General features: G+C 37.4%; 1 protein-coding gene across 2 annotated transcripts in view; it reads left to right on the top strand.

The window, feature by feature from the left end:
- The window catches only part of SLIT2 (slit guidance ligand 2), a 378,953-nt gene that overhangs the window by 338,538 nt on the left and 16,060 nt on the right, over nucleotides 1–24,355 (top strand). For both annotated transcript variants that reach the window (XM_081253775.1, XM_081253774.1), the window contains 4 exons: nucleotides 12,951–13,044; nucleotides 17,796–17,933; nucleotides 18,042–18,282; nucleotides 20,085–20,215. In XM_081253775.1, coding sequence (XP_081109901.1) covers nucleotides 12,951–13,044; nucleotides 17,796–17,933; nucleotides 18,042–18,282; nucleotides 20,085–20,215 — 604 coding nt within the window. The remainder of the gene's footprint in view (nucleotides 1–12,950; nucleotides 13,045–17,795; nucleotides 17,934–18,041; nucleotides 18,283–20,084; nucleotides 20,216–24,355) is intronic.

Raw genomic sequence — 24,355 nt, 5'->3', positions numbered from 1 at the left:
CAAATAATTTAAAAATTCACTCCAGGGTTTTAATAGTAGCTTGAGAGATTGTGTTTTTGGTGATGGCTGGTCATTCTTTTAAAATCAATATTATATCCTTTTTAAAAATAAGGCATTTCTTGAAAGTAAAGTTTTAAAAAATTCCTCAAATTGCACTAGCCCAAAACTTATAAAAGTGAACATTGTAAGTATGGCACCCCTGCGATGTTGAAAAACTTGACACCTTTTCTTAAGCTCTGGTATGAATTCAGGTATTGCACTGAAAAATGTGGTTTTGAATGTTTCCTAAGAGCCAGAACCCTGTATCTGCTGTGTCAAGACTATGTTTCTTAATTAACCCTCTTCTCACAGGACCACATACAAAGATGATACAAAATTGATCACATTTTAACCATGGGGTATTGCTTAATGGGATGGCATACATTCAGTAAATGAAAGTTTCCATACAAGTTGGGTGTGTAAAGGCTTAGAATGTATTTTGCGGAAAAAAATTCAGAACATTTTAATTTTTCCATTTTGTACCATTATCTCTTTGTTTTCCAAATCTCCAATGCCCACACACAAACCATTATGTACACATCTTACAAAGTAAAGTCGCCTGTTGTTAAATCACCGGTTTAGCCACAGATCTCTTGCTGCCTGTGATGGCGTCTGCCTTTTACCTCATTTTCTCCTTGTTTGTGCGTTTGGCCCGGCTGTAGGTAAGAAATCTAAGCCTTGCTTCAGTTTGCTCTCTCACCCTGGGCTTCTCTGTTGTTAATGCTGTGCTTTGGCTTCCTGTGCTCCGCTGTGTACTGCAATGTAAAACGTCTTTTGTCTCTTCTGTCTTTGTGCTGCCAGCTGCTAATCTGAATGAGGTGGAAAAAGGTTAGTTGCCTTTTAAGTCTATTATTTTATTTTAGTTTCCCTCTTTCTTTCAGAGCTACATAGATTTCATGGTGTGGACATGGTAAAAGGAATGTTGACAAAAATGAAATCTGAGATCAATATGTCAAATCAGTCATTCAGATCCTTGATATGTAGATAGCTATGCCAAATAGTATAAAGAGGGTATCTGAAATGCACTTTACCAATTTCTGGAAGACTGTGAAAGAAATTCTCTGAGTGGGCAGAAGAAGTGGCTAAAAATAAAGACAAATGCTTTCTAGTTTCTACTTGTCTGTATGCTTTTCCTTTTTTAAAGATATCCCAAACATGTATTATTTTTATCATGAAAAACATAAGTCATTTAATACAGTACATAGGCTGTAGCTAGAAAAAATTTAAAATAGTGAGAATTTTCCCATAATTTTAAATTAATATCTTTAGTCATTTGAAACATGAAAAATATTAAAAGATATATACATTTATTAAAACATTTTATAAAATAAAATTTCAAAGCCCAAGAGGTTGATTTATAAAATGACATTGTCAAACTCATAGAATGTCATGAGTACTAGGCAGTGTATTTAAAGCATAAAAAGAGCTATATCTAATCATTGACACTTTATGGTCTGCATGGCTTTCCAAATACATCAAAGCCCAGGAAAGGAAGTCCTGTAGTGCTCAAGGTGATCAGCATGTCTGGGGAATCATCATGAAATCTTTGTTAAATTTTTATCTCAAAGATTCAGAATTATACCTAATAACATTGTATTTTCACTCAGCTTACCAAGAGTCTTTAAGTGCCAAGTACAGGCACAGCATCCTAAAAGTGTGCTTGTCTTGACAGTTCCAGTTGTATGTAAGGCATTAGCAGTATGATTATAGGGCTAACATGGACTATATTGTATAGCAGCTCTGTCTCCTCTTGCTAAGGACTTCATTTTTTTTTCTGTTGCATTGTTCAGATGATTTATTGTGTTTAGTCACTTACTATGTGCAGAGTTAAGTTAAAAAAACATGAAAAAAATTTGTTTCCTATTTGGGAATGTAAAAACTATAGCCTGTACATTCTCTGTGGATTAATGCATCCAATACCATCCTTGGTAAAATGTCATCTTTTCTTTTTTACAAGTACTAAAACAATTGGTGGTCTGGGGCAGAGATGTCTAAGGTCCGAGTCTATCTCAGAAAACACAATAGCAATTATTCTGTCACAGGAAAGTGTCCTTAAATAGTTATATATACTCTCGGGAGCAAGCTTGGCAGTATGATATTGTTTTACATCACCACATGTTTTCATGTGTTGACTAAATCTCATGCTTATCTTTATAAAAGATGTCTCTTATTTTCAATAATCTGCTGCTGACTGAATTTGCTTTAAAAAGCAGTCAAACCATTTTCTATTATTTGAATCCAAAACATAACTAGAAATGAAATTTCAACTTCTTTACAGCACCCAGCGTAATTTTCTTAAATAAAAAGAAACTCTGTTATTAGCTGACATATTGTTAATTTAAAAAGAACTCTGTAGATATGAGCAATAAGGACTTGAGCAATACCTTGTATAAAACAGTGACAAAGTACTTACCCAAGGATATATACCTTGTAAATAGGGGTCTAGATGCAAACCAGTGTCTAACTGGCCCCAAGGCCTGCACTGTAATTTGGAGGACTTCCCCTGGAACCAGTCTCTTCTTATTTGCTGCCATCTTCCAGACTTGGCATGTTTTCACATCCACAGTGGCTCTGACTAATCCTTTGTGCCAAATAAGCTTTTCTTCTGCTGTCTCTTCAGCTGGCTATAAGTAATTGACCCTTAGGTGTATTTGAAAAGAAAACAAAATTCAGGTGCAGACAGGCAATCTACTTTATCTACACATGAAAAAAAGAAAGTGCCTAATCAGTGTCTGTACAATTAATTAATTAATTCCCCTGATGACTAGGCTACATTCCATCACATAGGGCAGGTGGGATACTGATGAATTTATGAAGTTAATGGGAAAAGCTAAAATTTCTCATCTTGGCACTAAAATTTATCAACTGTGGGGCCTGTCACAGTCTAATGACATCTGTCCCACCTCATTTAGATGTTTGAGAATAACATGGAAGAATGTATAAGAAAACACTTGAAAATGTTAGATGTCTATACTCCAGAAGTATCAAGGGCTGCCAGAGAGGACAAATTTAAGTTTTGGATCATTTAGTTCCAACCATCTTCACTACAGTGACATGGTGTAGATGGTTTGATGTCATTCCTAATGATGGAAGAATTCTTACGGAATTTTGATAAAGAAAATTCTACCTAAAGTAAGTTATATGTGTGAAGGAACTTCCTCCCCACCATGGTCTTCAGTCTTTTTTCAGTAAAAAGACAGTTTTACTGTCTTTTTAAAAATTATTATTTTGTCATTTTATTTGCCATGCTCACTTCCAATAGAAAGGCTTTATTCGAGAATAAGTCTTTGGTTCTCTTTACCCTCTTATTCTACATTGAAGTGTAAGGGAATACTGAAGAACTCTTGAATTTGGCTGTTTTTTTTAGGTTTTTTGTATATTTTTGGATTGTCATGATCTCTTAATAACAGTGACACCTTCTCTCATTAATTGTGCCTCAAGCTGTGTAAGGTCTTTTTTGTCAAAGTCAATATAGCTGCACTCATACTTGCAGTCTTTTTTAACTAGAGAGAGGACTTTGGCAGCCTAATTATATTTTGTGGTTTGCACTCATGTTCCAACCTTTCAAAGCCTTCTTAAATGCATTTGAATCTCAGAAAACATTTTAAAGATCCTATTTGCTCTTTAGTTAATAGGCAGGGGCCCATTGAGTTCAGAACAACCATTTAGCTTAACCAAGGCTTATTCAATCTAATTTGGATTTATTTATTTTGAAATGAAGTTAAATATTTTTGTAGTTTCAGTAGCTGTTGGAATTGGCTACATTATTTAGCCATAATGTTCCAATGAGGAAGTACTGAAAAACACTTCCTTTTTTGTTTATTTATTTGGAGAGGTAAGTTTTTCCATTTTAAAAATTCAAAAGATATTTATTGAGAAAATACCTTATTCAGAATACTGTGCTCAGAATTGAAAGTGATATGAAAATACATAAAACATTACCCTTGTCTACCAGGCAGACTCTTTGGTTTGGTTCTTCATTGCAAGTTCAGATTAGGTCAGTTATTTCAGCAGTACAAAGCCATCACTTCTCATATTCCAAGAAAGTTAACAGCAAAGTATAGCTACTTGACTAGTTTTTAAATAAAGAGAAAGAATTGTTTCTGAACATAAAGACTAATAAAACTTTCAGGCAAGCAAGCGTCATGGAGCAACCCATTTCACGTCATTTAGAACAAAAGTGAGAATATAAAATGATTTTCTTTTCTGAAACATCAATATCCACATTTAGAGCATGTTTCCTTGAGTCTTCCTGTTTTGAATTATGATAAACTTTATCTCATGAGGTTATACTTTGGCTTTGTCCGCTTATGCTTGTGTCCCATTTTGCACACCCTTTGCACCAAGAGGACATTTATCAGTGGCTAATATATCTTCAAAAATTAATGGCTCCTCAAGATCAAGTCCCTATATTTCTCTACTAACAATTGGATTTAATTAAGCTTAGAGAAGTGGGTATTATTGAGATAGTGTATTGATCATATTATGAAACAATTAACTATTGCTAATTGATAGAACAAGTTTCAGGATAATAAACACAAATAAGAAAGCATCAGATTATTATGAAAAGGAACCTTTAGGAAGAGTTAGCTCTTTTATAAAAATAAGCAGAAACACACTGTTCATAAGTAATCCTTTACTTACTGATGAAATAAAGTCAATTATTACTATCACTACTGATAAGGTTACTAAATATTCAGATTGGAGACTGGGCATCTGCTCACATTGATGTGCTCTGGTGTCTGGGATTATAATGTTGAGCAGAGTAGGCAACAAATAGCACTAGCCTGGTTCAGCAAAAGAGGAGAAAACAGAAATATTTTTCCTTCAGGTCCAATTCAGTTAACCTGTTCTGGAATGACTCCCATAATCCCATCAGCTGTGTCCACCCTCTAATACAGTTCATCCATCTCCCTGCTACATTGCAAGGTCTGTGAGAGGAGAGAGAATGCTATTCTTTACATGAATAAAGAACAAATGGGAAATGTACAATTTTTTTTAGGAATTGTATGGAGTTTTTCAAATTATGTAATGAGAAACATTCAGGTCCATTTATCTTAATCTTTCTCAGACATGCCATTTACACTCACACTTCCTCTTGATTCCCGAGTTCATCCTATCTGTTTCTGATTGGGATAGTCATCATTTGGCAGACAAGATTGTCAAGATATCTGAGTCAATAGGCTACCCCTCAAGTTCAGCCTACAAGGCCATACGTGAGGGTGGGAACCTAAAACACAAATCTGCTACCAGTATTCCTTATTCTCTCTTCTTCCTTAAATTACCCCTTATGCCATCTGGGTCTCCTTCATTAACAATTTATAAAGTATTTTCCTTTGAAAAGCAATCAAATAAGTGTTTTCACATTTTTCAACAGCCATCAAGTATCTAATTTGTGCCAGATAATTTGCTAGCAAATGCAAGGGCAATTAAGAGATACAAAACTATAAATAAAGGTATCTATCCCTTGCCCTCAAGTAGTGTACTTTTTTTTTTTTTTTTTTTTTTTTGCTGTACTTGGGCCTCTCACTGTTGTGGCCTCTCCCGCTGTGGAGCACAGGCTCCGGATGCGCTGGCTCAGCAGCCATGACTCATGGGCCCAGCCGCTCCACGGCATGTGGGATCTTCCCGGACCGGGGCACGAACCAGCGTCCCCTGCATCGGCAGGCGGACCGTCAACCACTGCGCCACCAGGGAAGCCCAAGTAGTGTACTTTTAAGAAATTAAATCTCAATTTATTTCCAATAGGTTGCTTTTTTTTGATACCTTCCCTCTCTGTGCCAATTCAAATAGAGTAAAATTAGTACCATTTTTCCAGGTTTTTCTTGAGCGAAGCAAGAGCTCAAAATGCAAATATTTGAAGAATGATGCATTTGACCCTCCAAAACTCTGTGTCCTGGGGGTGCTGTCAGGAATTCAACCAGACTTCCTCCCCTGTTATAAGTATATTTGAAAATGTCATAACAGATTAAATATAACACTAGAATGCTGGTTCAGTTATTCAGATTGCTGTCATGAGTTCCCTTTCCATTATTATCAATAGTAATGATCCTTTCATATTAAAAGAGAAACTAGTTTGATAGAGTTTATGAATAGGAACAAGAACAGGCTGCAGTGTCAGCCCTGGAATCCTCCCCACCCCCTTCTTACATCCGTGGTCCCCAGAATGGACTCTGAGATTATTTCTGTTTCAGAGAAAAAAGAAACTAATCTGGTTACATTAGCAAAATCTAGTGAGAGTTAAGTGTTCCAACAATGCCATGAACCTATATCTAAAATTGTTTGTGTTTGTAAATATGGCCAACCTGAATTTACAGGGCTAACTTTGGGAAAAGTATAGATGAGATACTTATTAATTCAAACCCACCCTTTCTTATTGCTCTATTAGTGAAAAAAGTGAATATTTTAAACAGAGTAGTTTGAGTTGGAAAATTCCTGAAATCCTGATCTAGGGACTAGATGACCAACCTTTTCTCTGCTAGGCAGGCTTTGAGAACTGAATAAGCCTCAGCAAGACATGCTGTTGCCCAAATTTCTTGGTAGATAGAAAACAACTAGCTGTCCAGCCAATAACTCTTCAAAAATGTCTTCTCTCTAAATAGCACAGTTTACCTTGCCAAGAGAAGAAGTCTCTTTAAGGGTAATAATGAACTTTGCATCTGTGTAGTCTAGTTTTCAATAATAAATAAAATAACAATAAATATCATTCAGCCAGTTTGTAGGCCATGATGCTGTCCATATTCCAGTCACTAAATGAAACTTAAGGGATACTGGAAAATTAAGCATCTACCTTATGTCTCTAATTTTTCCACATTTTAACTTCTCCAGAGTAAGGATTTTGTCATGAACATCATTTTATCATTTGCTGGGTCTAGCTCAAAATATTTTCCCCCCAACATTTTTTTATGAAAATTATTAAACTAAAGCAGGTTTGAATTTTGGTCAAATTAAAAAGTCTCACTCCAGAGTACATGTAAATTAATCCTACTATATGTGGTTAATTTCCTCTTACACTATTCTTATTAGTTTCAGGAAACATTTAATATTAGCTCGTGGACTATATAATGTCTTCATTATTCATTTACTTGTCAAAGAATCACTATAGCTAAGAATTTTCAACAATGCCATAAGTTAAACCAGTATATTTTAAGGAAAAGCATGTTTAAAAAATTTGAGCGTCTGTGTAGAAAATGTAAATCATTTTTAGTGACAAGACTCAACTCAGGTGTCATCCACTTACCATGAGCTTTAGTGTCTTTGACATAATTTAAATTAATCACTTTCAAGATTATTACTTTATAATTAGTGATAATAGAGATGTTGGTAGTTATTTTTACTTGCAGCTATCATTCACAGTTCAAGTCAGTCTCCAGATTTATTGTAAAGCAGATGAAACAGACATGGGACTCACTTTTCTCCCCCTCTACAAGACACAGTAGTTTGTGATTCTCTTGCTTTTGTCACCTTCAATGCCATAAGAGGAGGAGGATCTTCATTACTGTTTGGGTAGCCTGTCCTGCAAACCTTACCTGTTAACACCAATGCCTCTTGGAGAGAGGGCCAAGAGCTGATTGGTCCAAGTCAACCAAGACTCACAGTGCTTTGCAGAGAGGCATCCAGCCCTGGCAGCAAATGTAAGGCTAAACTATGCTGATTTGCTCTGTTCAAACCTTGACTCTTTTGAAGTGCAAAGGTCATGGTTAGGGGCCACTTCCTCTCCTCGTGCATCACTTATTAAAGATTCTGTTGGAGAAGCTTAAAGAAAATTTCAGGCATGGATGCAGACAGCCACATGGAATGAAGTAAGAAAGGAAAGAGACCGAAGGAAGAGAGGGAAGGAGGGAGGGAAAGAAGGAAGGAGAAAAAGAGAGAGAAAAAAGAGAAGAAAAGAAATAGTAGCATAATTTGAAAGATTTATTCCCCACTATAAACCTCCAATAATTTAGAATTTACCACCTGTATGGGTTCACTAGTGTTATTATACCACAGTACCAGAAACAGAGTGGCTTAAATAACAGAAATTTATCGTCTCACAGTTCTGGAGGTTAGAAGTCCAAAATCAAGGTGTCAGCTCCTTTTGAGGGCTGTGAGAGAAGGACCTGTTGCAGACTTCTCTAGTTGGCCTGTTGATGGTCATCTTCCCTCTCTGTCTCTTCATGTGGGCTGCCCTCTATGCCAGATTTCCTCGTCCTGTGAGAACATTAGCCATACCAGATTAGGGCCCACCCTAAGGACCTCATTTTAACTTGATTACTTCTATAGAAACCCTATCTCCAAATAAGGTCACATTCTGAGGTACTGGAGGACTACAACATATTTTTTGAGGGGGGCGGGGTGCGTGGGAGACACAGTTCAACCCATGACACCACATCCTTATTTTTCAAACTCTTGATTTTTGCCCCAGAAAACCTGGTCTTTTTAGGGTTCTCTATGTCACTGAAAGGTACTTCCAAATATTCATACCAGAAACCTAAAAGTCCCAGACAGCTTCCTCTCTCCCCTACCCTAACCCAATCCATGACAAATTCCCATTTATTTTGCTTCTAAACATCCAGGCCATCCATGTCTCCTCTACCACCACCTGAGTACAAGCTAAGTCGTGACTCACATCCATTTGTATTTGTCTCGGTGCTATCCATCCTCCTCTAGAGCCCAAATGATCTTTTCAAAGTGTGCATGTCATCTGGCCATCCTCTATCCTAAAACCCTTCAATGGCACCCACTGCTCATTAAATAAAGACATTCTGCCATGTGGCCCCTGCCAACCTCTGTGGCCTTCTGTGTCACCACGCTCTCCAGGGCTCACTCCCAGTCTCTCAGAGCTCATATTTGCCATGTCACCTCCTGCACAGAGCCACTGCCAATGCTCTTTATCGACCCCCTTCACCTGCAATCCAAGTCCTACTTCTTCAGAAAAAATTCCCTCACCATTAGTCCCCTTTCTAGAGCATCAAGACATTTTTTAGCATTCATCACTCAGGCAATTTTACAGTTATTTTTGGAATTAATGGATCAATATCTTTCTCCTCCTCCCCTCATGTATAAGCTCCATGAGAACAGGGATATCTTTTTTTGTTATTCACCATTATAATCCTAGCGTTAACGTAAGTCCTTTTACACAGTTTGCACTCAAAATATATGGCAATGTTAAAAGTCTGGTGGTTTGCTACCAGAATTATTTGAAAACATCCATAGGCAGATCTCGCCATAGGTATCAGGGAAGAAGCTTGTGGAATAGTTCTAAAACAATTTCAGTAAGTGCAGTAATAAGGAATGCAAACAAAAGGATAATTTTAGATACCAGAAGTACAAATGAAGATTACGGAAGGACCCCTTGTGTATAGTAAGGAAAGAACATTAAAGTTAGGCACACGGATCTAAAATGAAGCAGGAAGCAAGGCCAACTCCAGGTACTGTTTCCCATAAGAACCATCAAGTGCACCGAGATTTCTGCCTCATTACAATAATATTCACAGTATTGGTACCTCAGTGGGGTTGGGGCACATGCTGACACTGTTTTTACCACTGAATACAATAATGATGTTCTGTTCAGTTAAAGCATAATGCTCTCTCTACTAACTTGCTTATCTGCATTATTCATCTCTTCAGAAGCATTTTGTCTGTAAAAAAAAAAAAGTTTTTTATAGCCACAGTTGACCTTGCACAACTTCAATTCCAGAACCTCATTTTACTCATGAAGAATTGGGGACCAGAACAATAAAATAGTTCATTTTTCTGCAACCAGTCCACTGTTTTATATTGAATAAGTTGCGGAAGGCCATCCCACGAAATAACTCAGCAACCCAAATGTCATTTCACCCAATTAAGAGTAGTTTCTCCCTAGGATTTCTTTATGCTGGTTCACTCTTCACTCCAAGGAGAGCATTAACTCTGTTGATCCAGCTTTTACTGCCCCACCCACAAGGTGACCGTAGCATCTGTCATCCACATCAGGGCATCTGTGTGAGTGTGTGGGGACACTACTGAAAATTACCCTGGGATGGCAAGTATAAACCTGAGCAAGCCAGGGTGTATGGTCATATTACCACTACATCAGATTCTTCAGAAAGACCACATTTACAGATGTTCAGTAAGCAATGAATTACATCTTCTGGACTCCGAGGAATCATGCCCTTTTACGGAAGAGAGCATCACTCCTGCCTTACTCTCTCACAGCTCGTACTAGAGTAACTGTAGAACTTGTCCATTTCCATCCCACTCTCTGCCATACGTACCTGACAGACACAATCAGGAAGAGGTGATCTGAAAACTAAACATCACTTCCTTACCAAAAAAAAAAAAAAAAAAGATGCCTCTGTTTAGGACATGTGTTTTTTCTTCACAAGTTGTAGCCGATAATTCAATAACTTGTTATCCTAAAGAGGTAACAGTATGCTCCCTGGCTGACCCCTCTAATTCTTCTCCAAAACACAACCAACCAACCAACCAACACACACACACACACACACACACACACACACACACACACACGCCTTTAACTTCTCATCAACAAAATAGCTGAAAACTAGAAGCACAAGGAAAATTAATTTGCTCATCTGATCAAAAGTGAAATCTCAAATGCCAGGCAAACATTGTGTTCCAAGCCATTGCTTTATCATTGGGGACTTTTAAGGGTCCAGGGTGAAAGCAAATGAATAGGATTTTCTGGAATTTTGTGGAGTGGGTTGGAGCCAAATTATGAAGCCAATGTTTGTCTAGACTCCCATCTCTTGAGGGGTTCATGGGCGCTGAAATTTAACCTGTGTTCAACCACATTGCCCTTAACCACTCCAATGGGCTGACTTACCTTTCCTGATGCCATATGAAAAATATAAATACCTGCTTATAAGTTAATAGAGTACAGCACTATGTGTAATAGAATAAAGAACATTTCCAACTTTCCGTCCATCCTGTCACATCACACACTTTATCATTTCAGGAGGCGAAAATGAAACAAGTTGAATATAGGTCAATAAGTTGGAGTTCTTGCCTTAAAAAGCATAAATTTTTCTTTCAGTAACTATTATTTTAGTATGTCACCATACCATACTCTACAGAGATATAAAGACAAATATTCTAAGCATACTGCTCTCATCATATAGTAAATCCTTATGAACTATGGTTTAGATTGGATTGGATTGGATTAGATCAAAATGAATAAGAAGTAAAGCATCCCCCCCTTTCATATCATTTTTTAAATGATTTCTTATTTGGGTATAAAGTGAAGAATACATAGAATGATATTTAAACTGCCTTGGATATAGACTACTATAAACAGCCTTTATCCAACCAGGTAGATTTGATTAGAAAACTGAAAGTGATTTCATCATGATAGGCTGACAAATTATAACATCCTATCATTATAAATACATCCTATCAAGGTGTATTACTTAAAGTAATAATAATTGAATGTAAGATGCTTTAAGTAAACCCTGTTTAAAAATAGCTCATTAGGTATAGGTATATGTTGATAAAAAATTTTTATGTCACAGATTTACAGACACAGAAATGCTTCTTATAAAAGAAATATATGAGACTTTTAGTACAATTAGTTCTCTTTAAGAGACAGAAAAAAACCCTAACTTATCATGCATCACACTGACGTAATACCTAGCTTAGTACATTTATATATTTAAATCACTGAAAAAGATCCTTTAAGTGTAAATGATTTGCCACATTTAGTTGTTAAGCAACTATTTCTACCAGTTAGCAAAGTATTACCTTAAAAGGACAGTCTTATAACAAAGAGGTTTGCTGCAGACTCCTGATTTTTTAACCTATGTTTCTTTAAATCCACACACTTTGAACAAAGTTCTAATAGTTTCTTGGAAATGAACAACAGCTGCATATAGATGTATCACTTTATTCATTCATTTATTACATATAAAATAATTAAAAACTAATTTAAAGGTAAGGTAGAAAAGGAGAGAACTTTTTCATTTTACATCTTTCCAGTCACCACAAAATCTCATGCAATGATTGGGAAAGTGTTCTCACCGAAAATCATATTTGGCCTAATGTACCTGAAAATAAAATACAACCATGTTATTTATAAATGAAGAAATTTCCTAACAGATAATTGGACATGCAATTCAAAAAAGTGTGTCTAGAATCTTCATGGTTATGCTTGTAGCTCTCATTTATGGATGACAATTATTCTTTATAAGCTAGCTGATAGAAAGAAGTGTACGCTCTATCTAGATTGATTCTCCTTTTGCTTTTTTCTGTCGTGACGGATGTAGCTGAGGAGTATACTGTTGAGCTGTTGCAATAAGTCATAAAAGTCTTTTTCTTCTAGACTTATAGAACCTTGGAGACTGTGAAGATTTGAGGATTATCTTTTCAAACATAAAACAACAGAATAAGCCAGACATAAAGGGGTACATGCCAAATGATTCTATTTATGTCAAGTTCAAAAACAGGTGCAAATAATCTGTGGTCCTCTCAGGGTAGTGTTAGTGGTTACTTACCCTTGGGGTTGGGCCTCTGGAGTGATGGTCAATGGTGTGTTTTGGGATATGGATGCTGGTTACATGACTGTGAGTTCAGTTTGTGACTCTTTATTAGCTGTTCATTTATCTTATGGATATATGTTATACCCCAATAAAAAGTCCACAATTTAAAAATAATAATAATAAAAGAATAAAAATGAAAAGCATTCAGATTTCCTTCTCCAATAGTACATTCTAAAGGAACTCCTATTAGTCACAGATAACAATAGCTGTGTTGTCCCAAATCATAAGACTATTTAGCGCAGAACCAGCATTTCAGATCTTCTGCTTCCATGTCTTGTGATTTTTTATTTTTTCCAATCACAAGCTATACTTACCTCTCAGACCCATGACACATCCTGCTGGCAGGAAACCTGTTAACCTTTGTCTATGACCTAACACCGTTTGCCATGTTAACAGGTGAGTTGTGTGAGGAGAAGCTGGACTTCTGTGCTCAGGACCTGAACCCCTGCCAACATGACTCCAAGTGCATCCTGACGCCAAAGGGATTCAAGTAAGTCCGAGGCTGCTTTGGGGCTCACAATTGGGGAAGGAGGGCCTTTCTTTAAGGAACCCTCTTCTTTCAGGACCTAGCTTCACACCTTTCCTCAGGACTTAGCTGACATACTCTCCAGTGTCAATGGAATTTTTACAAATATTTATCTACAGCGTGGGCCTTTTTTAGTACACCAAAGAAAAGAAAATGTTTCCTTTTGTTTTGTGACTTTTCCTGGAAAGTCATGTATGGAATAAAATAGCCTTTGGCTATTTTTAATTAAATTTATTTGGAGGGCAAATAAATTCATAATAACTACTAGGGACTTTATTATCTGAATGGAAGTCTGTGGTAAAATAGGGAGTTTCATTTAATGTAACTGAAAATGTTTTCTTATGCAACAGTACTTTACCCAAGAGGAGGAAGACAGAGTGACCATATGTCCCAGGTTGCCTCAGTACAATATCCGTTTATGCCTGTTGTCTCAGTGTAATTATTAATAGTGTCTCCTTCACACACGTGTGTGTTGTGTGGGATGATAAAACACACAGTCACACCAGGTAGCAATCTTCCTGAAGTATGTTTGGTATCAAATGAAATTATTCCTTTGCCACAATTCTGAAATATTTTAAGGGTCTATCAACAGCAACTTCTCTTCTTAGGCTGTAGATTAGAAATCATCTGGTCCAAATTCTTCACTTTAAACATGAGGAAACCACAACCAAGAGAGGTTGGTGGCTGTCCAGAGGTCTCAGTGTTGTTAACTGGCAGAGCTGGAGCTGGTTTTTATACTTCCCATTTGGGTGATTGTTCTACTGCAGGTTACCTCTAAGAAGCTTTATACTTTATGACCATTACTGTTGATTTGTTACAGAAGGTAAGCTGGGTTCTCAGAAATGACACTGTAGGGTTCAGGTTGAGGTGTGCCTACAAGAGACAACTAGCAAATAGCATTACTGGTTTCTTTACCCAATATTTATTGAGCACCTGCCATGGGTCAGGGCATGAGTAATGTTACCATCTTATGTTTTTGTGGCACTTTATAGCTACTCACTCTCCCATTCTTTATCTTCTCAGTGAAATGACTCAGGCTTAGTTGCCATAGGATTCAGAGAATTAAAAATTACTCCAGTCAGGAACAGTTTTATAAGAGTATATGGGATTAGAGCTGGGACTCTAACAATTTTTAAAATTTTATTTTATATTGGAGTGTAGTTGATGAACAATGTTTTGTTAGTTTCAGGTATACAACAAAGTGATTCAGTTATACATATAGGTGTATCTATTCTTTTTTCAAATTCTTTTCCCATGGGACTCTAACATATTAATACTTGTCAACCGATTATCAGACATCCTTAGTTGAATGAGAGGTGGGGTCAGTATCACCTGACCACACCTGACTTTCAAAGACCAATCAGAATAAAATATTTATTCTCAAGTTTTATTTAGAGAACAGTTTTTGATTCAATTTGATTTAAAATTCATTATTTTAGAATATACAGATTCAGTTGCAGCACCTGCTGATTCCATTTGATGCCTTTTTGGGAAAGAAAAGAATATATTTGATTCTATTTTTCATTATATTTTAGTTTACAACCCTCTGTGGAAAAAACAAAAGTCTTATTGAAATCTTTATTTTATACAAAATCCTGTATTGCATTTTGTTCATCCAAATACTGTATGTAAATTATTTTAATTCATATTGTCTTTGATCTGCGCACAATGAATTTGGCAAACTGAACGGCAGTCATTTAGGCAACAACTGTTATCATTTCTTAGAGAAATTGGCCAGTAAAGCAGATGGTTTTCCAGAACTGCCTATCTGCTGGATAAGCTTTGTGCATTGTAATTACAAGATAAAGTATTAGTAACACTTACCGGAAACCATTAAAAACTGAGTAGTTCATCTTCAAAAAGACTAACGATTAATTCAGTATCTTCTATTACTATCAATTAGATCGCACACTTTTTATAGTGCATCTTACTAGATTATGGATTAGCTGATTTGGGAACCCATTGTTTTCATCAGTGATTTGTGAGTTTTATGTAGTTTAGCAGAAAACAGGTTAAGTCATAGCATTTGCTATGACTCCCATATTATAAATAATCACACACTGTGACAAAGGGAGTTGCAAAAAATAAATGGACTTAAAAACCAAGACTATATGAAGCTGCTAAAGAAAATTTCTACTGACAAATATTGTTTGGACAGGATGTACTGTTAACTTCAGCTACATTTTCTTACTACTAAGCTAACAGAGCTGGTTTCACTTTTCTTGCTTTATTATATACCTCATAAATATCCTAAATTGTTTTGAGATATTTTTAGGCCATGATATGCCATAAGCAGTATTTTCAAGCATGCATCTTACTTAGTCAGCTTTGGGGCTTCTAAACAGTATATTTTATATTCTTTGCTCTCTTCCTCATTCCTTGCCAGAGTTCAGGGAATGTGATATGTTTTATTGATAATACAAGCTTTAAGGAATTCTTAATTAAATATTTTCTTCCTGTTTTGAAACTCGGTTTAAGGAGCCAAAGAAAGACAAAAATGTTGCTCATAATGTAACTCCAAGTCCTAATGGGCTCGGAAAACAGTATCTGTAGAGAAAAGAATATAAAATAGCTCTTAAACAGCCACTATGGTGAATACGTGGTTCTCTTATCTTTTACTTTGATTTCTTTTCTCAGGTAAATAATTCAGAGTGTTTCAAAGCATTTCTTCTTTCTTTTAATGCTCTGTACTTGAGCAGCTCTGGTCACATTAACATTGATGGAAGCCCTTTTCTCAGGCCCCGTCCATCTTGTTGAGAATGTCTATGGCCACTTAGAATCCATTTAACTTCAGACTTGTTTGCTTTGTTACGATTTAGCATTAAAACCACTGGCTCTAGAGCAAGCATGCTGATGCAGTGAGCTCATTTTATTTCTTAATTCATACACACAGAGCTAAAAGTCTGTGTTACCCTTAGAGGGTATATACTCCCATTTATCTTATTAATTCATCATTTCTCCAGTAACTCTTAAATCCTGATTTTGCATTTTTTAGGCAAAACCCTTGGCATTCAATAATATCCACATTCACTAGGGTGTTTTTAATTATCCTCATTCACTTAAATCCTAATGGTTTTGAAATAGGAAATTGAATAATTAGTACAGTCTAAACCATAAATACTTTATTTAGAATTATAAAAACTTACATAGAATTATTTTTTAAACCTACCATTTATTGATCATGCATTATATATTAACTACTATAGTAATTATTTTGTAGATAGTGTTTTTATTTAATCTTTTAACAAACCTATGAGATGGAAATTATTATATACATATTACAGATGAGGAAAGGAACACTTAGAGAGATGAAGTAATGTAGTCAAGATTACATACACTTAAGGATGAAACCAGAATATGAACACAGTTCTTCTGCCTAATTGCAAAGTCCAAATTCTATAAGGCTAAAACATAATTTCCTGGTTTATTTGTTTTTTTTTTAAGTCAGTGAACCCTTTCTTAAACCTCAAACAGAAACACTTATGGAAGCCCAATGTGTAAAACTAATAAATCACAGCAGGAGAGTATTGTTTGGGCGGGGCAGTGCAGAGAGAAGCTGACAGAGGCCCCCCTCCCCATCTATGGCCATATCTTTAGGGGTTCCATGGTCCCCTGTTGCTCCACAAAGCATAGTTTACTAACCACTGCATGTGCCATATTGCTTTTCCTTGGGCACCCTTAAAATCCTGCATCCTTGGTGTCATAGCTAGACATTCCAATGGTCAGCACTGGTAAAAGAGATTTTAAAGGGAACCCTGAGTAATTAATTACCTAATGGTACAGGGCAGTGGTTAGAAATTCAGGCTTTCTTGTCAGATTGCTTGGGTTCAGTTCCTGGCTGTAGCACTTACAAGCTGGATGTCCTTGGGCAAGGCATTTAACCAATTTGTGCCTTGTTTCCTCACCTGTAGAGTGGAGTCATGGTATCACTGATGTCACAGGGCTGTGGAGAGAATTCAATGAGTCCATAATGCAAAATGATTAGAACAGGGCCTGAAACAAAGCGCTCAAAGAACATCAGCTGTATTATTATCCCTGGTTCTTCACCATCAGTGCAGCCGAGACCCCTTCTGTCCCACACCACCAGAGTGAACAGGCTGAAAAGCTGTCCGGGGATGGGTCCCAGGAATTTTGTATCAGTTCCCCTACCCCACTCAGTTAGGTCAGCCACCATTCTGCCATAATGATAATATGGATTCATGGTGAATTAGGGTATCCAATGCTAACATATTTGCTTTTCATAAAATTATATTTTACTGTAATGCACCCAGTCTCTGTTGGAAATTTTTAAATGTTAATTGTTCTTAAAATATGCTTAATACTCTTAATAAATTTTATAACACAGCACTTTTATCATGTCAGCAGCTCAAATGAATTAGACAGCTGAAAATAGAGGACACCACGGGCAGATAAAGTGGGAGAAGAAGGGAGGGACAAACGCTGGTGCGATTAGTCTATTCTTATTTGGATTGTGGATGCTCATTGTCATCAGAGAGGGGAAATTGCTGTTCCTCTGAGAGACCACAGTGAGAAACCATGGAATACTTTGCAGATCAGTACTATTGTCTAGGCATCTGTTAATTTTTAAACTTTATGAGCCTGTTCTAAATATGTTTTTGCAAAGACAGCACCAGTTGTTTCCTAGATGAAATGCAACTCTTTTACTTACTTTGGCTCAGTTGGGTTTGAAACTATATACCTGCTTGCTCAAACAGATGTGACTGCACGCCAGGATACATAGGCGAACACTGTGACATTGACTTTGATGACTGCCAAGATAACAAGTGTAAAAATGGAGCCCACTGCACTGATGCAGTGAACAGTTATACATGCATCTGCCCCGAAGGTTACAGGTAAAAGTGCAAGTACACATTTGTATTTAGAGTTAGGTGTTACAGGGCTCAATTCATATTGGCAATTAAGTAACGTCTAATTAAGTATTTTCTCTGTTTATTCTTCAGTGGCTTGTTTTGTGAGTTTTCTCCGCCCATGGTTCTCCCTCGTACCAGCCCCTGTGATAATTTTGATTGTCAGAATGGAGCTCAGTGCATCATCAGGATAAATGAGCCAATATGCCAGTGTTTGCCTGGCTACCAGGGAGAGAAGTGTGAAAAATTGGTCAGTGTGAACTTTGTAAACAAAGAGTCTTATCTTCAGATCCCTTCTGCCAAGGTTCGGCCTCAAACAAACATCACTCTTCAGGTAAGATTCCCCCACTACCAAGAGCTAATCTCATTTGAAACCAACTCAGCTGCCAAATATAAACGTACGTTGTGGTTTGTGAGTGGTATTATTTCTTAAATAGACAGTTACATACTGCATAGCACAATGACAGAAAATGCTACTTGTATGAAAAGCTTCTATTATTATTCTCTCTAACATTTGTATCTTTCAAAACTAAATGGGCACTAAGTATTTTTATTCACTACTTGATCATATAAAACACACACAGAGACAAAGCAACAAAATCTCTCTCTTTGCTTTGCGCTCAGGTAATGGCATTTTATTCATTTATTTTTATGGCTCTGCAGTTCAGGTTCTGCACAGTAGCGGGGCGGGGGCGGGTGCTGGGGGAGCTTTCGTTAGGAAACCTGCAGCTGAGAACAGCACAGGTGAGACAGAACACACCTTGGCAGAAGTGTCAGCAAGTGTCTTTTAACTTCGATATGAAATTGACAAACTCAAGTATTATCTTAAGTCTTCCCACCAAGTCACCGTGTACCTTTTTTTTTTTTTTTTTTTTTGCTGTACACGGGCCTCTCACTGTTGTGGCCTCTCCCGTTGCGGAGCACAGGCTCCGGACGCACAGGCTCAGCAGCCATGGCTCACGGGCCCAGCCGCTCCGCGGCATGTGGGATCTTCCCGGACCAGGGCACAAACCCGTGTTCCCTGCATCTGCAGGCGGACTCTCAACCACTGCGCCACCAGGGAAGCCCCACTGTGTACCTTTGAGCAAGTCATTCAAACCCCTATAAACAAGATTAGGGTAGATTAAGGTGATAAATTTAGGGTACCTGGGGCAAATTGGGGCTGCATATTTGTTTTGTTTTGAATTCAAAGAAGTGTAACCAATTTCCTATAAAACCCATTCCATATTTGGTTTACCCTAGCACTTCAGTGAGGGGCAGGAGTTTCTTGAGAAGTCGTGAGGAATGGGACCCTGGAAGGCAGACCAGCCTTCTTTAAAAAAGCCTGGCCCCCTAACTTCCAGCGTTTGCCACCCATCTTGTTATGAGAAGTACCCAGTGGTGTTCGGGTTTAAGTCCTAACTTTTACTGAGCTGGTCCTTCAAAACCCCGGAAAAGTCAGAAAGAAGGATAAAAACAGAGATTTTCCCCTGGTCACACCATAATTTAACATGTAATATGAAAATCCATCTTGCTCAATGCAGTCACATTTCACATATGCCATAAATGAAGCCCATGACAGGAGCAAAAAGCAGGTAAGTGAAAATCTCCAGCAAAAGAAATTCTAAGCACATTCAGTGATGTTAACTTAAGTACTTCTTATTGTTCTTTTTAACAGAACGGAAATGTGATCACTTTGTTCCTGATTAGATTTTATCATTCTCTGCTTAGACAATATAGTTTGATATCTAAGGGGGATAGCTTGATTTACTTTAAACACTGTGAACTCTAATGGTATGGAAAATATCTTTCAATTTTAATTTGCTGAAGTATGTGATGTCCTTGTTTTTGCATATTTCGTAGGACATGAATCTTTAAGCTTTATCATTGCCAATATGCAGAAAGAGAGTAAATATATAAGTTCATGAATGTAAAAAGAGCCTTTTGAAGTTCTTTATTAATTTATTTGCAACAGAGTAATCCAGGAATAGGTCATCTTTCAAGTAATCATTTCAATGTGCATTAGTATTTTATCAGAGCCATAAAGAAGAAATAAACCATAGTAAAAAACACATTACTAAGAAGTCTTGTTTCTTCTTAATGAAATATGTCTGGATGACTGTTTGTCCTACTAATGTCAAGGTTACTTCCCACTAGATTGCCACAGATGAAGATAGTGGAATCCTCTTGTATAAGGGTGACAAAGACCATATCGCTGTAGAGCTATACCGGGGACGTGTTCGTGCCAGCTATGACACCGGCTCCCACCCAGCTTCTGCCATTTACAGGTGAAGATCTGTCAGTTACTGGTAAAGGTGAAAATAATTGCTTAATGCAGAACTGTTTCTCCTCTCTTATTGTGTCATGGGGACGGGAGGGAATAATTTGGCTACAGCAGACTTTATGATAGGTGTGTTAGAGGCCTGGCAGTAACACACAGCATACTCAAGTTGTATAATTCAGGAGAGATTTATAAGAGGACTGTACAAAGATTGGTTGGGACAGTATAGTAATCTGGAGCTAGTAACTAGGTATACTGCTAGTGTCCATGGGCTTGAAGGAGAGAGGGGAGTCAGCAGTTATGGAAATCGATGCTCAGAAAAGGAATTGTGGAGAGGACTGTGTGACAGGAGCTCAGGAAGGAACCAGGGTTTTAAATACCTGATCCCAAAAATCAGCTGTACCCCTGCTTCCCTCTGGCCAAATCAGATGCCAGAAAACAAGGAACCCACTGATCTCAGTAATATAGCTCACACATGAGCCTCCCAGGGCTCAGAACAGGCTGAAGACAGGTGGAGAGTAGCCCTAGAGAAACAGCTGCAGGATACCCAGCACAGGGACAAATTTAAAGTTACTATTCATTCAACACATAATTATCGAGCACCTACTATGCTCCAGGTACTGTTCTAAGCTTTCTGCAACAGAGCTCCTGCCTTTAGGAAGCTTACACGTAATAAGCCAATGGACAACTACAAGATGTGTATTATCTGATCATTCTGTTGGAAGTTTTATGATAATACTATGGTAGTGATGATATATTGAAGACGTGAATGGGGTGGGATTCACGGGGTGGGATTTTCCTGAAAGTGTGCTTTTTGCATAAGACTAACCTTCAGAGCCCCTCTGTTGCATCTCAACACCAGTTGCCCTGCAGACAATTTACCTAGTTGATTTCTTCACATGTACAAATAACTGCTGCCATTTAGAGAAAGGTCACAAAGTTATAGGCAGTCCGTTTATCCAGGCAGATATCTTAAATGAACTGAACTGGCTAATTGCAGGAAAAGAATATTCTCTCATCCTTTTATTCTTGAAAAGATTTTAAGCTTTTAGAGAAACACTCCCCTGTTACAGATAGCCTTGGTGTTGACAATATAATAGGAGTGGTTATGACCGGAGTGAACTAAAAGCAAATCTTTGTCAAAACAGGACTAGACCACATCTGCTCAGGTCTCCCTGAATGCTTCCATGTGAAAATGTGTGCCCAGGTTTTGCCAGAACTTGTGATTTTTCAAGAAAAGACAGAAATTTGGCTTTTTTAAATATAAAGTTTTCCCTCCTTCAGTATGGATTCACACCTTTTTTAAATACCATATGTGGCAAACAAAACACATTTGTAGCCCAAACATGCTGGGTAAATGTTTGTGGCCATTGATAGAGACATAAAATGGAGATACTGGCCTTTATGATCTTGATATTATACTTATGTATTTTCAGTATGCTTCACATGTTATTTAACCTTTCATAATGGTTCTGGGAAATTGGATGCCCATTGTAGCCATGAATGGAATTCAGTAAGTCCTTTTGGTGATAAGCTAACTCACTTGGAAATATTTAGAGCATGGAAACAAACACATAATTATTGGTTTCCAAGCAGAATATAATAGTTACTTCATCTCTAAATGGTGATGAATTAGTGCCAATATTTTAAATGTTGCTAGGCCTTAAATGTTATAGCCTCAATTTGTTTCCGCTCATAAAAAGATTTCAGAATATTGATCTTATGGTTCATTTTTGGTATTTTGTGTGTTTGTTTTGTTTTATGCAATGAAACAGCATAGAACTGTCAGGAACCATAGTGAAAGTTCTTGGAGTTGACTTACTAAAGCTAGTGTTCACATAAAATGTACTTAAAATATTTCTAGATAAGTTGTAAAAACCCAAGTGATTATATCCAAATGAGGATTTACTCTAAAGAGTTTATTTTGAGTTTATGTTCATCACCATTTTTGCCTAACAATAGAGGATACCCTGTAACATCTGTAAAAAAGGATAATATCACATCACACACTTTTTGTTATGAACCAGAAGTAGATGTTTCTGCTTGCAGACCATCTAATGGAGACATCTGTTTTGAGGTCCAGAGCAAACATAACTTTTATTTATTTCTTGCTTTTTAGTTTATGGCACAACAATCAACAAAAGTTAGTGCATTATTTCTATTTTTTTAAAGAAATTTATTTTTGGCTGCGTTGGGTCGTTACTGCATGCGGGCTTTCTCTAGTTGCAGTGAGTGGAGGCTACTCTTCATTGAGGTGCGTGGGCTTCTCATTGTAGTGGCTTCTCTTGTTGTGGAGCACGGGCTCTAGGCACGCGGGCTTCAGTAGTAGTGGCTCATGGGCTCAGTAATTGTGGCTTGCGGGCTTAGTTGCTCCGCGGCGTGTGAGATCTTCCCGGAGCAGGGATCAAACCCGTGTCCCCTGCATTGGCAGGTAGATTCTTAACCACTGTGCCACCAGGGAATTCCCAGTGCATTATTTTTAAGTTAAAGAAAAGAAGCAACAACCACCGAGAATTCAGATAGAGAGATGATTGATTAATTGATTGATGTGGATACAATATATGGATACTATATATATATATATATATATATATATATATATATATGTATATATATATATAATATATGAATATAGTAGTATTCCAATTGACATTTTAAAATGCTTTTGTGAAATAGGGGCTACTGAGAACATTAAATTATTTCAACACACCAGGAGAATCTAGTTTTTAACAAGTAATAATCATAGTGGCTGAGATGTATGTGCAAATCTAGGCTTGGCAATTACTATATATAAACTTTAGCAAGGTCTTTAATTTTTATGTGTTTCAGAATCCTTATCTATAAATGATAATGTAACACCTGCCCCATCAATCCACTACAAGGATTTAATTCTACACTCAGCTCTGTCCTCACTCCTCACTCACTTTGTCTTCATTCCCGTCTCCCTTCTAGCAATAGAGGAAAATCTTCTTGGTGTCTCTTTCTGGAGTGTAGCAAGAGTTGAAAGTGAATCCTCTCTTCTCATACATTGACACTGGAAGTACATGTTGTTTACAATTTCTATGGAGAGCAACTTGGAAACATCTTTCCCACTACTGGGAATTTACCCTAAAGTTATACCTGTGACATAGAAATGACATATGCACAAGGTAATTCACTGTGCCAGTGGTTGTAAAAACAAAAGTTAGGAAATAACCCAAGTTTCTAACTAAATAACTCCGGGGCAGCCACACAATGGAATGTGCTGTAAAAAGAAAGAGGGAGTGAGAGAGGGAAAGAGGGAACAAGAAAGTTCTCTATCTATGATATTGAAAGATTTCCAAGGTCTATTGCTCAGTATACAAAAAAAATAAGAGTGGGCTTCCCTGGTGGTGCAGTGGTTGGGAGTCCGCCTGCCGATTCAGGGGACGCGGGTTCGTGCCCCAGTCCGGGAGGACCCCACGTGCCGTGGAGCGGCTGGACCCGTGAGCCATGGCCGCTGGGTCTGCGCGTCTGGAGCCTGTGCTCCACAGTGGGAGAGGCCACATCAGTGAGAGGCCCGCATACTGCAAAAAAAAAAAAGGAAGGCAGAACAGTGTCAAAGGTGGGTAAATAAGTATATGTGTTTTTATTTCCATGTACTTGCATAAGCAAAAAACTAGGGATAGAGAGGAAAGAGTGGGGCTGAGGCACAACTTGTGTATAAATACCATTTTATATCATTCTGAGTTTTGAACCATTTGAATGTCATTACAACTCAATACTAAAATTGAAGTAATAGAAAAGAGCAGGTGCTCTAAAGACAGTCTGCCTTGATTCAAGTCCCAGCTCTTCCATCTATTAACTGTGTGTCTTGGGCAGATTGCATAAGCTCTCTGGTCCTCACCTGGTAAATGGAAATAATAAATCATAGTTCCATCTTTGCAGGATTGTGGTAAGAATGTTATGATTTGATACATGTGGAGTATTTAGAATGAGGCATACCAAATAGTAAGTGGTAGTACTAGCTGTTGGGATCATAAATTCAGAATGTCCAAAACTAAGTTCATTTCCTTTGCTTCACCCTTGTGCATTCCTAATTTCATTGAGAGGCATCACCATCTTCTTGGTCATCTTAGGTGAAATTAAGTTACTCTTAACCTTTTTCTTTCACCTTCAATTTGATGTT

The sequence above is a fragment of the Mesoplodon bidens genome, assembly GCF_964165515.1.
Source record: "Mesoplodon bidens genome assembly, chromosome: 1".
In the NCBI taxonomy this organism is placed as follows: Eukaryota; Metazoa; Chordata; class Mammalia; order Artiodactyla; family Ziphiidae; genus Mesoplodon; species Mesoplodon bidens.
Note: the sequence above shows the minus strand (reverse complement) of the source record. Positions and strands in the feature narration are given on the sequence as shown.